Genomic DNA, 17,917 nt, shown 5'->3' on the forward strand with positions numbered 1-17,917 from the left:
TGGAAATCTGGCAAGTCTGTATTTTAGGATGTAATTGTCAGTAAGAAATGCGTAAACAATGACGAAAGTCAAACGGAGAGCGGTAGCGTTTTCCCCTCTTTCCTTCCACAAACAGTGAATGTCCAATCAGAAATAAGAGGGGAGTACATCTCCTACCTTTGCATATTTCGTCTCTTAACAGAATCATAAACTCCAAGCCTAATTCCATTTCCACTTAGCATTTAAGAATTTTATTCGCGTGAACTAAAAATTGATATTATTGAATGATTTTTGAAGGCGCGGTTGGGCGAAATTTATTGAATTTGACGTGAATAATTTTTGTATTCATGTATTGTAAAATTTTGTAATATTTGTGATTTTACTCACAGAAAACCATTTTACTTGGTTTTCTCTATTTTTTAATATTCATATCATTAGTCCCTCATATGTATGTTTATGTATATGTAAACTTTGATGATGATGAATATATATTATATATTATATTGAACGTTACCATGGTTTCTCTTGAATGGTTTCTGGCAGATAATGCAAAATCCTAATTGAAATTGATTAGGTACTGAATTTTGGGTTATTATTTGCAACAATGGTGATATGAATTTCGATAGAACATCGTATCAATTGTCATGTTGCATTTTGGTCATATACCGTTTGATTAAATAAATAAATATACAAGGAATTCCTAAATTGTAGGAAAATGACAGATAATTTCAAGAAAAAAATGTCCTATAAACATGGGCTTGCGAATGCTTCATTTTCGAGATACAGGGTGTTAAAGTTTTATTTTTTCTCATAGCACTTTCCCTCCACAAGATATTCAACTTAAATTTGGCAAAGATATTCCAATTTGAAGTTTTTATCATGTGATGTGCTTATTTTGAATGCAAATCTACAGGGTGATATTTTTTCTGGAACTGTGCCCGCTTCTTTCCTCCTGATTTTTTTTGGTGGATCATTGGTAGTTTAGAAAAATATAAACAGAAAATTTGGTCCAGTACTACACTCTTTGGTTTCTTGTAATTGTCCTATACCAGAAAAATTCAAATTATTTCAAAGACCCAGTTCGTAAGCTGTGATGAAGTTTTGGTACTTATTTACTTAATTTGTATCGAAGAAAAATAACGATTCGATAAACTGATAAAATCATCATAAATAGGTAGGACTACAAGAAACACCCTTTATCTCGAAAACAAAGTGTTTGCGGGTCCATGTTTATAGGCCTAATTTTTTTCTCAAAATAATCCAAGCAATCTCTAATATTTCTTTTAACCTCCAATTTAGGGACACCCTGTATTTTGAAATGAAAATCAACATTTCTGCACCTCGTATTCATTCAGAAATTACTTCACATCCAGACGAACACGCGAAAACAGATTTTCCAGGCAACAATTCGAAAAGCGTGACCCCTGCGAAGGCCACCCCTTTCGGGCCTTTCGGGGCCCCCCCGGGTACGAAATGAATCAAGGCAGGAATCCCCCGACTCGGCACTCGAACGCATCATCCTCAAACAGCCCCCTATCGTCGATCGGACGTACCATACCGCGTGGAAAACGCGGGCCAACTTTACTTTTCCACTTCAGTCCCGACGATCGCCAAAAAGCGCGAAACGTGGTACGAGGGGGGAATGCGGAGTCTTCCAAAGGCGGGATTATTTGTCTGTAAAATTGCCACGCCGTGGAGTTTCAGCGTAAACAACTCGACTGGATGCCTCCTCGCGTCGGAGAAGAGATCTCTTGATGGACCCGAAAATCTGCCGGAGGAGAGAAGGGGGCGCAGCAAACATGGGGGAGGCGCGGGAAAGTGGCCGTAATGAGATTATGGGGGAATTATTTCGCAGCCTCCCTTTCGCTTTTGGGGATACGGGGGAGAACGATGCGTTGAGGAGGTGGCGAATGTTTGATACATGCAATTATTTCAGTTAATTATGGGGTGGGGAGTGTGTTTTGGGCTGTTTGCTGTTGGATTGTTTGCGATGGAAATTTTAATTTGATAATTCATTGACGAAACATGGAATCAACTATTTCATTATATCTCGCCGAAAATATCAACTTTCATTTACTGGGTTTGTATGATAATAACTGGTGTGAAGTTATTATGGATTTAATAACTGACTGTAGACTGTAGTTTTTCCGTTATTTATTTCCAAACTTCCAAAATGAAACACATAGGAAATATTATAATTTGGTAACAGAATAGACACTCCTAAATTGGGGGTACAAAGGAAAATTTTTGAGAAAAAATTACTATAAACAACACTTTGTTTTAGAGATACAGGGTGTTTCTTATAGCCCTACTTTTTTATCATACCAGTTTATCGAATCTTTATCAATCTTCGCTACAGATTGGTTACATAAGTACGAAAACTTATAATTAATTTATTCATTGCAGCTTACTAACTGGATGGAGAACTGGATTGTTTTGATAATTTGGATTATCCTGATGAATATTACATAATTTTTTTTCGAAATCGGTAGCAGATACGGCAAAACTACAGTACACCAAAAAGTGCAGTTGTAGATCAAAGTCCACCAGTGGTCCATCAAAAAAAAAGTTCTGGAAGAAAGGAGCGGGCAATGTTCCAGAAAAAAAATTACAGGATATCACATGATGAAAAGAAGGTGCTATGAGAAAAAAACTTGAAAAAAAATTAAACACCCCGTATCTCGAGAATAAAGCGTTTGTGGACTTTTTTTTTACCCTTAATATAATCCGAGGAATCTGTCATTTTCGTGTGTACCTTCAGAATCTAATTTACGCCATTGGTGTTCCCCAGGGTTCTATTCAGGGTCCAATCACATTCAGATCCGAAGTTTTTAAGCCTTCTCCACGAGTTTTCTCTAATATCACGATTCATATGGCTTCAACCCAATCAAAAGATTAAATGAGACCCTACCTAATCCACCCTCTAAGAAATTCCCATTACCGGCTCAAACTGCAAATTTTCTCCCCGGAAGTGCAGTAATCCGCATAATTCCCGATCCGTATTCCGAACCCGTCTCCTCACCCCTTTGACAAATTAACTGCGGACGGAAAAGTCGTCGAAGTCCCGAATCGAAATTAGAGATGGCGCTGCAAGATTTCCTATTTGTCCCATTAATAACCTCATCTTCGGTCGCCGGCGTCGTTTCGATCGAAATTACCGCGCGACAAGTGAAAACTTTAATGAAAATCGCGGAAAACTAACGGAAACTTCCGGATTGTCGACCGGAGGATGATGTCCTTATCTTTTCGCGGAAGTATACGGCGATTGTTCCCGGTTCTCTCAAGTTCGGCGCGCGGTTAACGAACAGATAAATACCGAAGGAATTATATCTCCGGTTCTTCGAATCTCGGGCCATTCCGCGTTACCGAGATATAAGGAATAGTCGGTAAAACCGACAAGGGGGTCTACTTAGGAAAGTTGAACGGGGAAATTAAAAGTTTGATAGAGTTTTGAACTGCTCGCGTTTTTATCGAACTAGTTTAAAGTACCCATGTGCATTGTTTTGCTCATATGTAGATGATCACTACCACTGCGGTTCCATTCGAATTCAACATATATTTACATATAAAACATTACCTTATCGCAATTATATTTATGATCCAAAAGTTTTTTTTTTATTTTTTTTTTGACCTTAGTGAATCACTAAGACGTAAAGTTGCAATACAAACGGATTCGTCAACTGATGAGCATATTTTGTATTAGGTGTACAACTTTGTTACCGCCGTTTTGCAATAGAAGATGTAGCGGTAAGAGGTAGTCGAAATAAATAGATCGTAGATGTCATACATTTGTAAACATAAGGCCATCGAAATATTAGTCGATTTGTGTCTGCTTAATTAAGTTTTTCTCGATTAAACATGTCAGCTTACGAGCCAAATTCTCGTCATTTGTAGGAGGTTTTAACTTTCTGCTTTAATATGATGAAATCTGCGGCTGAGGCTCATCAAATGTTCTGAAATACCTATGATGAGGTCGCTATTAGTGAAAGGACGTGCCGAGAGTGGTTTCAATACTTCAAAAACGGCGATTTTGACGTCGAAGATCAGAATGGCGGTGGAAGAGAGAAGGTTTTCGAAGTTGCAGAATTGGAGGTGTTACTTGATCAAAACTTGTGTCAAACGCAACAAGAATTGGCAGGAATATTGGTAGTACCGCAACAAATCATTTAAAAACACCTGAAAGTCGTGGGAATGATTCAGAAACAAGGAAATTGGGTGCCGTACGAGTTGAAGCCGAGAGATGTTGAACGGCGTTTGTTTCCTTGTGAACAGCTGCTTGCAAAGCAAAGACGGAAGGGGTTCATTACGATAATTCAAAGCGCAGAAAATCATGGGAATATCCCGGCTATGCTTCTACGTCTCCGGCCAAACCAGATATTCACGGTTTCAAGGTCATGCTCAGTATTTGGTGGGACCAGCTCGGCGTAGTGTATTATGAGTTCTTAAAACCGACTGAAACAATCACAGGCGATCATTGTCGAACACAATTGATGCGTTTAATCCAAGCATTGAAAGACAAACGGCCGCAATACATGATAAAGTGATTTTAAATCATGACAATGCTCGATCCCACATTGCGAAAGTGGTCAAGACATACTTGGAAACGTTGAAATGGGAAGTCCTTCTCTTCCCCACCCGCCGTATTTTCCAGACGATGCTCCCTCGGACTATCACTTGTTTTGATCAATGGCACACGGCCTGGCTGACTAGCACTTCCGGACTTATGAAGAAGTAAAAAATTAGACCACTTTTTTCAATGCGGGATTCGTACGATGCCCGAAAGATGGGAGAAAGTAGTGGCTAGCGATGGAAAATACTTTAAATCATAAATGTATAACCAGTTTTTTTGAATAAAGCCTGAATTTCGGGAAAAAAATGGCGGAAGCAAAGTTGTACTCCTATGTATGCTCGTATGTATGTGAGTTAGACTACTAAATATTTCGGGAAATAATCGACAATTGATCAACTTGAATTTAAAAAGAAACAGCACAACATAAAGTAATGAAATTAATAATACGTTTATGTTGTAGAAATCAAGTTCTGGCAGTAGTACCGGAGTAACGAACTTTCGCATAGTAGTCCTATTGATCTGTAGCTATAAACAACATTGATCAACTCGGAATATATTTCGAACAACAATCGAACACAGGAAACAAAACCTATTAGGAAGCAATATCGATAAAACGAAAAATGTGAACGTTTTCTCTGTTGTAGGTATCCACACGGTCATTCTAACTAACGACCTTTCGAAGTACCAATCGCAAAAAGTACCAGTCGAAATTGCAAATCGCCTTGACAATTCCAATTGCGGACCGACAATGATTACGACCTCATTTGGTCTTAATAGCCTTCTTCGCTTTCATAACAAAAATTCACGGCAGACAATGCGAGGCCTCAAACTAATTATCAATTACTAAGTAAAAGTTGATTAGCGGATTTTTCTTACCGTATTTTTTCTTAATCCTGAAGACAACCGCCAGCTTATCGCTCTTCATTAACCCGCGCACTGGAAAAACCACTCACTAACATTAGAAAACCCGAAATTTCCGTGCGGAAAACAGTCGAAACGAACGAACGCCTAACCTCAAAAAGCCGATTCGCACCTGTTTCGAAACACCTTGCACTCGAAACGTAAACAGAGACGCTTCGGAAAAACCGTCGACGTTCGAAAAGCGGCGGAAACTATGGCGATACGTCCGTTTTTCGACGATTCGACGACGATGTCATTTTTGCACTTTTCGTGTAAGAACGAAGCACTCGTTGACATCGCTTGACCACGACAGGTAGGCGGGCTGGCTAGTCAACCGATTGTTCGTGGTGGCTCTTTGTCTGAGACGCGGCGCGTTCGAAAACAGGTCGTCTTTTTCTAACGACTCGTTCTTGGACGAGATAACGGAGTTTGTACTTCTGTCCTTATTTCTGAAACGCTGATGGGTCGTCGGCGAGGAGTCGCTTCGGCGGCCGAATTTTCCGAAATCGGTTGATCATTCTTCGGATAAGAGAGATGGTTTGAATATTTACCGCAAAAATATGTTGTTAGGGTTGGTTATTTGGAATGTTGCTACCGCATATTAATTTCACGTTATATAGTTTTTATTACCAATTTCCTTTTTTGAGTTGATCCGTTGACTTTTGGCGTTTTTGTGATCTGGAATATGGCGATGTTCTTTTTTTTTGCTTAATCGTACGTAATTTTCAAAGTTTGAGCTAAAAATGTTCTTAATCCTTTAGGTTGCATTCATCGTCATATCTGATATAAAAATTTCGAAAAACATACGGCATAGAGTGTTGAAGTTATCAGGCTTCATTGATATGTATCCTCGCATTTCTTCATGATCTGAATGCAAATTTCAATGATCGTACAAATCCGCCTAATAAAGGGTGTTTTTTTAGAGCTATAGAACTTTAAATTGCAATAAAACATCGATGGATTATTCGATTGACATGAATTTTATTAATCCGCAAGATAATCTTGTGGCATTACATTTCAAATATGATTTCTAGCATATGACCGCCACGGCTGGCTCGGATGTAGTCCAATGTGGACGTCCAATTTTCGATTACTTTTTCCAACATTTGTGGCCGTATATCTGCAATAACACGGCGCATGTTGTCTTCCAAATGGTCAACGGTTTGTGGCTTATCCGCATAGACCAATGACTTTACATAGCCCCACAGAAAGTAGTCTAGCGGTGTTGAATCACAAGATCTTGGAGGCCAATTCACAGGTCCAAAACGTGAAATCAGGCGGTCATCAAACGTGTCTTTCAATAAATCGATTGTGGCACGAGCTGTGTGACATGTTGCGCCGTCTTGTTGGAACCACAGCTCTTGGACATCGTGGTTGTTCGATTCAGGAATGAAAAAGTGAGTAATCATGGCTCTATACAGATCACCATTGACTGTAACGTTCTGACCATCATCGTTTTTGAAGAAGTACGGACCAATGATTGCATCAGCCCATAAAGCGCACCAAACAGTCAGTTTTTCTGGATGTAACGGTGTTTCGACATACACTTGAGGATTAGCTTCACTCCAAATGCGGCAGTTTTGTTTGTTGACGTAGCCATTCAACCAGAAGTGCGTTTCATCGCTGAACAAAATAAAATGGACGTAGTGCGCGATACGTATTCCGCACAGAACCATTATTTCCGAAATGAAATTGCACTATTTGCAAGCGTTGGTTAGGCGTGAGTCTATTCATCATGAATTGCCAAACCAAACTGAGAATAAATCACTTGACAGCTGTTAAATTGGTCACCATCTTGAACAGTAATGTCAACTTAAAGTTATATACCTCGAAAAAAACACCCTATAGATAGTTATGACACAACGGCGGAAAATTCTTGAGGTCTGTTGCAGTAGAAGATAACGTAATATTATTTTTAAATAGTTCCAAGTTTTGAAAATGTTTCACCTCATTCTGTTGAACTAAAAGAAGAAGGTATGCCATTAACGATGGAAAAAGATATCAGTTGCCCCAATTTGCACATTCGCGGCAGTATGTCCTCGATATCTTCACGAATTCGATCTTCAAGAAGAACTTGAATCGATTGTGGAGCATTGGCATAGATCCTTCACGTGGCCCCAAAGAAAAAAGTCTAAAGATGTTAAATCACAAAATCTCGGCGGCCAATTGTAACCACCTCTCCGAGAACTTACACGTCCAGGAAAATTTTCTTGCAAAGTTACGATTGTTTGTGTGGCACGTAGCGCCGTCTTGTTGACAATGAAAAATGTCGTCCGCATCAATATCTTCCGATTTTAGCCAGAAAAAATCATTAATCATACCTCTGTAGCGCAATCCATTCACCATTACAGTTGCATCAACCTCCTTTTTGAATAAGTAAGTTCCATTCTCACCACCATTCAAAAACCACATCAAACAGTGACACATTGAGAATGGAGAGACTTTTCAAGAATTTTCACCAGTTTTGTAGTGAATTTCAACAATTTCAATGCATAGTTGATGTGTGTATCGTTCCATTTTTGGTAACGGGTGCTTCCCAGATAACGGGTTATTTGAAATGAATTATTTTATTGAAACACCCTTTCTATCTCCTAAAAACGTAAAATAGTCACTTGAAATTCACACCCAATGTCAGTGAGCTAACCGACAACAATGACATTATAATATTCATGTTTTCATCATTTATTGCTGAGTGCTGAGGATTCTGTTATTACATCCGACCATCAAACAATTAGAAATGAAAAAACAACCTTTTTTCAACCGACTTAGTGACGATATCTCTTGAAACGTCTATGGTAACTGAAGGAAACCATTAGCGGTAATAACTTATCCTTATATTTCACGACAAATATATATCCGCGCCTCCGAAACCCTTATCTTAGTCCTGTTCCAACGAAATAAGAAATAATAAGCAAGTGGATTTTTCCAACAACGACGTGGAAAAATATCCTTTATTCTGGGGATAAGCCGAGTGCAGCGAAAAACAACTTCCCTCAGAAAAATTTCCATCGCGTATTTTGAAAGCTTCTTCGAAGCACTCAACGAGAATACGGAAAGTCAGTGTATAATTTGGTCTCCAATTAAAAATATTGATTGTTGCTACGATCATTATTTTAATTAGAACACTGTATGTACTTCCCCTCATCATTATGAATTCTGGATGAAATATTCGTCAGATCTTGAAAAGAAGGCTTATGAATTCATATGCGATGATTCAATTTGAATTATAAGATGTTCAACATATGTTTGTTTTTTTTGTACGTACCTATATTAGTTTCAGGTCATTTCAACAGCGTTTTTATTTAGAACTTTCACTTTCATTGAAGAAAATTCCATAATCATAAATATAACACTAATTTTGTTCGTTCATTCTCATTTTATAAGACATCTGAGAAAAATACACATTGATAAACGCGGCGTCTCATAAGCCAGATCATTTTCCAGAGACATCAGAGTATTAAAGTTGCTCTCTGATCTAAAACAGGGGCATAAAACTAGCCGAACTAATATAGTGAATAAATGAAAATTGAACTGAGTCAAGAATCACCTTAAAAAAACAATGCGGAAATTGTAACGTTACATCGTTATCACATTGTTTTATGCCTTATCATTTAGTAGTTAACAGCTTACTCAATACTAACAACGCAGGAAAATGTGTTTCCTAATTTCCTAAATTTTTTTAGAGCAATTTCTCGTTTATTCTTTCATGTCTAAATATATAGTATATTTTACGTAGTATTTTGGGTAATTCTGAAGGAGAACTGTATATCTCACTCAATTTCAACGAAACTATCAACGAATGCTTATTGGCAACATTCAAATTCACAAAAAAATACAAAAATTACTGACTGAAACCAATGGAAATTTCTTGTTACGTGTTTTAATGCTATTGAATTGTTAAAATTTTATTCCTTTTTAGTCCACAAATTTTTTTATGCGCCCAACAACAAATTTTGTTTTAACAACTCGAAGTACTCTTTTAAAATAGACTTATAAATTTTTTTTTATGTATGAATACATAACCATTATACACAATTTTAGTTCTCGTTATATTGAAACTGGCCGTCTTTGATGTTGAAATTAAATTTACGTAATGGCGGATGCGGTAAAGATATAGCTTCAAAAGATGCTTCATTCCAAACACAGGCGATTTCACCGAGAAAAATATGTAATAACTGAAACGCAAATATTCTGAGAATTTTTCTCCTAGCTAGAAAACTTGTCGAGACAGTGGCGACTCGTGTCGTGAGAATATCCCTCTCCAGCAAAAATTTCCGTTGTCGAACTGGAAATTTTCCAGTTTTTCCTAACGGAGAGCGCGAATAATAGACTACTGCGACCGAGGAGATTTCCGTCCTTAAACGAAAAATGACGCTTTAGTCGAAGGAATTTCATTATAATTGAAAGCGATAAAAAGTGTTACGGATTTACGTCGAGACGGTTGTATGAAGTTTTCCACGGAAAAACGGGGTGGGAGAACGGTAACGATAATCGAAACTACTTTCACGTCCTTCGTTGAATGTATGAGTAGGTACTTGACAGGTCGAGAAGAAAAGCTGACGTAGACCAGTGAAGGACCTCTTGAAGATGCTGTTTTTTTCACGAGGTTCACGAGGTCACATATGGAATTATATTCGTGATGAATCTGCTTTGGCAGGCTTCATTTTGAAAATTGGACATATTGTATCAGGAAGTTCGTTGAAATTGATGAATTATTCAAACAAAAAAAAGTTTTTGGATAAAATATTTCATTTTCAATATTTTTATTCACCACCATTGGAATGTTATTTGCTCAATTTTGACTTAATACCAATTAACAATCCACTGTTTACTTTCCCTAATGAAGAGTTTTCCAAGCGATGTCAAGATGCTACTATGTTATGAACCCCAGAACAATTAAGAGTTCTTATGCTGAAGGATTATTTTCGAAACAGATTGTGATTTTTTCAAATGTCAAATATCCGTTTATTGTTAGTTTCCATTCGGTTTATTAATTATTTCAAGCTTTTCAAATATTCCCTCATTGTAGTTGTCCATGTTCAAATTATGATAGTAGGAAAGCGCACTTAAGTTGGCTTACCTAACATGGGTTACCATAGCAACGTTGACTTTGTTACCACAGCAACAGTAGGAAGTCTTGACGTTTCATTGGTTAATACCAGTTGGCAATGGTTTCTATGGTAACGCCAACGAATATTTACCCACATTCTCAAAGTCAACTTGCGCTTACGTGTTGAAACTTTCAGAAATAGATTAATTCACTAAACAATCGACTTACCGTTGATTCCCCTCTGTCCCTTCATCCTCCGCCCGACAGAGGGCGACACCAACGCCAAAGGCCTGTCCGGTCTCAGCGACAGCCGCTTCTCCTGGACCTGGGGCGTCGTTGGGAGCAGCTCTGGCGGAGACACCGCCGTCACTGTTTCGGCCCAGACCGCCTCCACCATCGAGTCGATGCTGGAGGACCTGGGTAGACGGGTGTTCAGGGTGTCCCTCCTTCGAAAAATATAAGAATTAAAAAATAAGAATCTATCCTCGTTTATGGGACTCGTTTAGAATGTTTGGAAATTGAAAAATAAAGCAAATACAGGGTGTTTCTTAAATGGAGGTACTAACGGATCATTTCAGTAAAAAAGATACAGGGTGTCAAAATTAGATTTTTTTCAAGTTTTTCTCTCATAGCACCTCCCCTTCACAAGATATTCAATTTAAATTTGACATAGATATTCAAATTTAAGGTTTTTATCGTGTGATATGCTAATTTTGAATGCAAATCTACAGGATGATATTTTTTCTGTAGCAGTACCCACTTCTCTCCAGCAGAACTTTTTTTTGGTGGACCACTGGTAGTTTAAAAAAATGTGAAAAGGAACTTTGGTCCAGTTCAATACTTTTCGGTTTCCTGTAGTTTTGTCGTATCTGCTACCGATTTTGAAGAAAATTCCGAACAATTCTTTAGTTATCCTCGAGAAGATCCAATTTATAATAAAGATCCCGTTAGTATGCTATGTTGAATGAATTAATTATAAGTTTTGGTACTTATTTACCCAATCTGTAGCGAAGATTAATAAAGATTCGATAAACTGGTGTTATCCTCATAAAAAATTATGACTACAAGAAACACCCTATATCTCAAAAACAAAGCGTTTGTGGGTCCATGTTTAAAGGACTTTTTTTTCTCAAAATTAACCAAGAAATCTATCATTTTCCTTTGTCTCTCCAATCATCAAATTATTCAAACTATTTTCTTCAAAGGATGAAATCATCACAATGTTCTGTTTGACAATCACCCTTCTCAAAAACGTGGGCAACTATTCCACATTTACCCAAGACGAAAGACCGAAAGCCTTCTCGATCAGACCGCCTTCGAGATTTCAATTAACCACCAAGCCACCGATTGAAAAAAACATCATTCACCGCCGGCAAACCCGAAAAATCCAATCAATCGCGGCCTTACATCAAACACACCGGAGAGCTAATCGCAGAAATCCGATACGTGGAGAAAACCCCCACCATGCACCCCTTCCGAAAAAGGCTAATAAATCAATCTTTCCCCGGAGGGGCGAGAGTCGAATAAACAAAAATTACCGAGGCACCCCCCACAGATCATGAGCGGGGAGGGGAGGGCGAGGTCACGAGGGCTTCGACCGCTCCCTGAGGGCGGCAGCCACCCTCCCCAACCTCCCCCAGGTTCTCCTGAAGGGCACGTGATTAAGTCGATCTCCCGGATTCTCGAGTGACCGGCGTGGGAGTAATGTTATTGTGGCTGTCACGGAATGAGTGGGGATTTGTTCCGGGAAGTCTTCCGGAGGACGTCTGGAGTCCCTCCTACGCGACAGGAATCGATGGGTCTCGATAAGGACGTCGAACGGGGTGAAAACCGTTCCGTTGGAGGAGGTAAGGTTGATTGATGAAGGGGTGCTACAAGGGTCAGTGTTTGTCTCGGCGCGGTAATGAAGAGTGAGGTAGGTTGGGCGGTTTGAAAGTGTCGATGTTGTCGGAAGTGCAGCTAACCATCAATTGCGAATGTAAAAAGGGGTTTTCCTATCGGTCTCTTTCACTCTTAGATTTGTATCCATCAGGCGATAACCTTGTTGTCCTTACCTTTCCCAGCTGAGCCTTCTGGTGACGTTAGCCTCGTCCACCCTGATCTGGTTCTTCTCGCCGCCATTCTGGTTGTTGAGGAACCTTCCTAGTTTGAAGAGGGTAGTATTGCAGCTGCTGGGACTGGTTATTCTATAGGCCCTTGCAGCAACCACGTGAGGGGCAGGAACTCTACGGACAATAGCACCATTTAAAGTTTTGAAACAGAAGTTTTTATATGATCGATGTTTGGAATTTGTACAAATATGGATCGGAGATTCTAACCCCGCTTACCGTTCCTAGCTCTCGTAGTTTAGTAGAAAAAACGTTTGTTGTAGATCGAGAGTGAATGGGCGCGTTCAGCAAACTCAACAGTTTCGGAACAGTTGTCAATATTCTATGAATTTTCTGCTGAACGCATTCTATTAGTTTCTTCTAAGGAGCGTAAGCTACGGAACAGTCGCCATCTTTGGTAGCAAATTTATTAACGTTTATCCACGTTCTCAAATGTTACTCTGAATAAATTTCCCGTATATTGAAGAATAAAAAAGTAATAATACCCTAAGCAAACTTAGAAATAAAAATTGATATTATAACAGCAAATTGTCTCATCATAATGTACCTTAAAGAAGGACCCTATTGGTCTATTGCTGTCAAGAAAAGGAGCAACCCGTCCAGCAGAGAATACTAATGTTACCAAACTGATACCCATCTTACGCTGCCGATCTTTCTGTTGAAAGTGCTCAATGTATAACACACTAAAATTTTAGATCAGTATCTTGCTTCATCGATAAAAAATTCAGCAGTCAATTAATTAATAAAAGAGCATGCATCAAAACTCCTATTTAACCGTCCAATTCCCGTTTTAGAAAAACAACTCGATGAATCCTAGCATCCCGAAGCATCCCTCCAAGAATCGCGTCCCAACTGTCGCAAAAAAAAAAAACAGCTGCGCGCCTCCTAAATCTCGACGCTACCGATTTTAATTGAAATATTCCCGGATGCCCACTTAAACGCTCTACGCGAAAAGGCACTCATCGGCCTAATGAAATCACGTGCCTAATCGGAACCCAGATGATTCGACGGGATTCGAAATGAAACATCTCTCTGAAAAGGCTCCAATTTCCCACCTCTATTTTCAACCGAGCTCCGCTCTCGAAAAGAGAGATAAAAGTATAACCCGCTATCTCTCATCGGTGACGTGTTCGTGAATGACCCACGTCCAAGCCGTCTCTGGAGAGGGGTGGTCGAAATGTCAGAAACGTCAGGGTATTAGAGATGGGTCCAACCTTGACACAAAGAGATGGAAACAACGCTTCTGAATTATTTTTGCTCTGGAGAAAATATGATGATGTCTGCCACCTACTCGTTGTTTGAATATTGTTACTCCAAAAACTTTCACAATATCCTTCAAAGGCGCAGACAACAGATTCCTGGAGAATTTCATTGAAATGGGAATTTATTTAATGAATAATAAGTGTTGGAAAGATTTTTGGACATCCAACCAACTCTGTTCAGAGATTAAAGAGACGACTATAAGAGTTTCTTTCGTCCAATTTAATCTGGATAACTTCCACCCCAAAGTATTTAGCTTCATTTCGATCGTTTTTTATAGACAACACTAAGTTTGAACAGACATTATTTCTTTTTGGAAACTCTAGGATGACTCACCAGTGGGATAAAACCAAAGAAGCCAATACAAGATCTTCTCAAGATCAATTGTCCTGACACAAAAGCTATTTTCGATATACCTACTACATCAATAAAGACTTCATTGATTTCCAATGTAAGCTAAAGCAAGAAGATCGTTGTAAGCTGGGAATAAATATCTCACAGGATTCCACATCTGCTGAGTTAATTTCTGACTTAACGAATTGTGACTCACCTTAAAATAAGACCACCATCTGCCCCTCTTTCTGGACCGTAGTTGCCGTTTCCACACAACTTGCTGACAGCACTCTTCCTTCTAACATCCAAAGCCACCGTGTCATCCTTACTAAAGGAAATCCTAGTAGGGTGGAATCTGGACAGTGCAGATAGCCTGTTAGGGCGGATCTCCTGTGTTTGACAAGTTTCTGTAACATTATTAAAGGCTTGTGATTGAGAAGTAGTAGGAGATGTAAACAGGGTTATGATTTACCTTGATTCGTACCAAGCTGGGTTTGCAGGATGTTCACTCCTGGTACGATGATGGCTGGTAGGGTTCTGGATCTCAGGAGAGGTGGAGGTTTTCTCACTGCCCTGGCTGCTCCTTCAAGTCCAGCGCAGGAGGCTCTCTGGTCGATTCTGCTCGCTGCTAACTGAGCACTGGAAAAAATAGAAATTGGTAGTTTTGAGGTCTCATACTTGCAGCCTGTAAAAGAAAAAGTAGCAGAGCCCTAGTTTGAGAGCAACATATCTTTCAGAGGAATAAAACCAGCGTTCTCTTCGATCCTAAATTGTCATATGACCTAGTCGCAAAACTTCGAAACTGTCATGTCAAAATGTCATGTCCTAGTCAAAATCCGCCCATGGGCAAATGTCAATCTCGCCGAAAATCAGTCAAAATGTCTACAAGATGTCCTCCTACAGATCGAACGGTCTAGCAGATGAGAGTTTCCGGCAGAATCCCCCCACCACGTCATCCACGAAGGCTCCATTGAACTCCATGAACCCCCAGTCCCAACTGGAGGAATCTTTCGTTAGAAGAAAATGTCCCGCCAACGTTTGTGTCCAGGGATCTGCCCTAAAACCACCCGGGATCTCACCTTCGACCACGCCAGAGATCAGCGAACAAGCTTGCCAACCGGCTTCACGAAGGAACACCCTTGAGACCTCCTCGCATATAGTCAGGGAAGTTGGACGTACTGTTAATAATATGTTGTCGTACGAAGAAGAAGCTTTGGATAAGATTGAAAAGATCACGAAGGATATCGAGAAAATGTACAAGGAAATGGAGAAAGTGGATACGTTCGAACAGATATCAGAATATAAAAAGTTCGAAGAGTTTTTCTTGCAGAAAAATATCGAACTTGACAACGTAGATCCAAAGAATAACGATCAAGTTAGGGAGTTCAGGAAGGCTGCTGTTAGATACGTGCAGGATTGCATGTACAATCTGGACCAGAAGCAGAAAATAAGTGTCAAAATGTGATGTAATGATAGAAAAAAAAATTCTGATATTCATATGGATAATAAGAAATGTGAAGGATTTCTATAAATTCAATTGGGTTGTTCGTATCAATTTAGATCAAATCCAAATACTGTTTTGTAAGATTGTATTATACATTCTTATTTTATTAGAAAATTATGTTTTGCTTATGATTACCAATTTCTCATCACCACCAATTTTGATGAACATTTTCATTAAACAATTCCTAAATAATTAAAACTAAAAAAAAAAAACAATAAACATTTTATCCCCCTAATTCAGCTATGAATTCAATTTTAGTTAGAATTGGAATAATAAAAAAAACTTCTTCCAATATTTATTTCGAAAACCTCAAAATATATAAACATACGAGAATATTAGAGATATGTATATCTTCAAGAGAAAACATCTCTTGAACCTGAAACTAAGTCATCAACAATAAAACTTAACCATCTATCTTTATTTAACACTATTGTAATTCGCCATTGAAAATTTAAAGAGAGGATCGAAATTGTCTTCTTCGAACGACTCCAAAATTCACTGGATACTTTTACACGATAACAATATTCGAAATGAAAATATTAAACAATTCGCTACAATTGGACATCACACGTCTCATATTGCCGTCGTTCTAACATTATGTCCTTCCAACAAGTCATGGGTACTGCCAAAAATCTTCGAATCAGTATAATTCGTGAAAAGATCGTCGTCTACATCATCCTCCTCTAGAGCTTTCGACTCCAAGAAGTTATAACAGCTCTTAATGTAATTCTGGCACAACTCCACCTGATCCAAGAGCTCCTCTTCCCGGATGCCATCCAGTTCTTCCTCCATCTGTTCCAGGGACACCTTTAGGTTGTTGTAGTGCTTTCCGTCCTTCTTGCCAATGAACTCGCTGATGCGGATCTCCAGGTTAGCTATGTCCTGCTTGATGATCTTCAGACGCTTCTCGTGCTTCAATAAGGTGTCTTCAAAGTGGTCTGGCGTGTTGAAAGACACCAATTTTGGAGGACTGTTATGTGGAGGACTTGGCAAGACCGGAACTCCGTATTTCATTATGGATTTTCTCGTAGCTTCCGGAGATTTGTGCACCTCAACCGTCACTTCTTGCACCTCGGACTCTGAAGACTTGGATTCTCTCTTGGGGAGGGTGAATTTGGACATGCGTAACAGGAGGGAGTTTCTTTTGTTTTCGTTCGTTGGAGATTGAGCAGGAGTGGTGTCTTTACTCAGCTGCTCCTGCGTTCTCAATTCTTCTATCGTTTTTCTGGTGTTCGGTGATGGTGGCTTCATGCCGTTTCCGTTCAGGATGATACCCCTGGACTGGGCGGCTTGGGTGTTCTCCAGGGTTCTATTCTCTAACATTTCGAACGCTGTTTTTATCTTCTGTTTGGTTACCTCATGGAGGGTTTTGAACTGTTTCTGCGATTCGGGTACTTTTTGGAGGTTTTTCTCTACTTGGATGATCCGTACTTTCATGTTCTTGTATTCTTCGCTGTCTTCGGTTCCCTTGTAGTTCTTCAAGGCTTTGATGACTTTGTCGATGGAAGAACAGGCTCCTGTCAGGGACTTTCTTTGGGACCGTCTTAGGGCGTTAGCTCGTCGGTCGCCTACATTTGAAGACATTGAGGAACCCATAGTGATTGACTGGAAGGAAAAAAATTCAGGGTGTATTTATAGATGTTATTGTCAGAGGCACAGATTTTCAAGTGATGATTTGTTTATTATGTGGATATAATGTCCTCTCGAAATTATAAATTTAATCTATATTTAAATCTGAAATAATAATTCTGTTCACTGAATAACAGGTTCTAATTATATTGAAAGAAAAACATGTGTGCAATTTATGTCTTAACAAGTTAAACGTGTTAAAATTTATGGCCAACACTGCAGCTTAATCAATATCATTGATAATCTCATTTCTTTTAGTCTAAACATGTGTACATGAAACGATAAATAACTTAAAATGAATATTATTATGAATACGTAGTTATCTACTTACCACAATTTTTGAAATTACATGAGTTAAGTCAGAGTTCCACGCAAAAAAGGGTTCACATTGAAAAATGGTAGATTATTTCGATTCGAATGCTTCTTCAGATTCCAAAGCTTACCGAAGTTGCATTTTCACCAAAAAGCTATCTGAACATCGCCTAGCTTCGAGACAAAAACTGAACTAACCCACTTTTGTTTCCAAAAGCGAGAAGATAAGAAAGATAACATTGATAAATAGGTACTTACCTACCATGATTCAA

General features: G+C 39.0%; 2 protein-coding genes across 4 annotated transcripts in view; both read right to left on the reverse strand.

Moving 5' to 3' along the window:
* LOC123683318 (ankyrin repeat and fibronectin type-III domain-containing protein 1) overlaps positions 1-17,917 on the reverse strand; it is a 124,335-nt gene that overhangs the window by 60,425 nt on the left and 45,993 nt on the right. For 2 of the 3 annotated variants that reach the window (XM_045622273.1, XM_045622276.1), the window contains exons 2-5: positions 14,673-14,839; positions 14,418-14,607; positions 12,554-12,724; positions 10,728-10,945 (exon numbers count right to left, since the gene is read on the reverse strand). In XM_045622273.1, coding sequence (XP_045478229.1) covers positions 10,728-10,945; positions 12,554-12,724; positions 14,418-14,607; positions 14,673-14,839 — 746 coding nt within the window. Of the gene's footprint in view, positions 1-5,425; positions 5,780-10,727; positions 10,946-12,553; positions 12,725-14,417; positions 14,608-14,672; positions 14,840-17,917 lie in introns of those variants that run through there. The other variant, XM_045622277.1, reaches the window with a different exon arrangement.
* Positions 15,987-17,850, reverse strand: LOC123683319. Its single transcript, XM_045622278.1, has 2 exons — positions 17,665-17,850; positions 15,987-17,309 (listed from the first exon to the last, which is right to left on the reverse strand). The coding sequence occupies exon 2, from the start codon at positions 17,298-17,300 to the stop codon at positions 16,278-16,280; it is 1,023 nt and encodes a 340-aa protein (XP_045478234.1). The 5' UTR covers positions 17,301-17,309; positions 17,665-17,850; the 3' UTR covers positions 15,987-16,277.

The sequence above is a fragment of the Harmonia axyridis genome, chromosome 6 (assembly GCF_914767665.1).
Source record: "Harmonia axyridis chromosome 6, icHarAxyr1.1, whole genome shotgun sequence".
Lineage (NCBI taxonomy): Eukaryota > Metazoa > Arthropoda > Insecta > Coleoptera > Coccinellidae > Harmonia > Harmonia axyridis.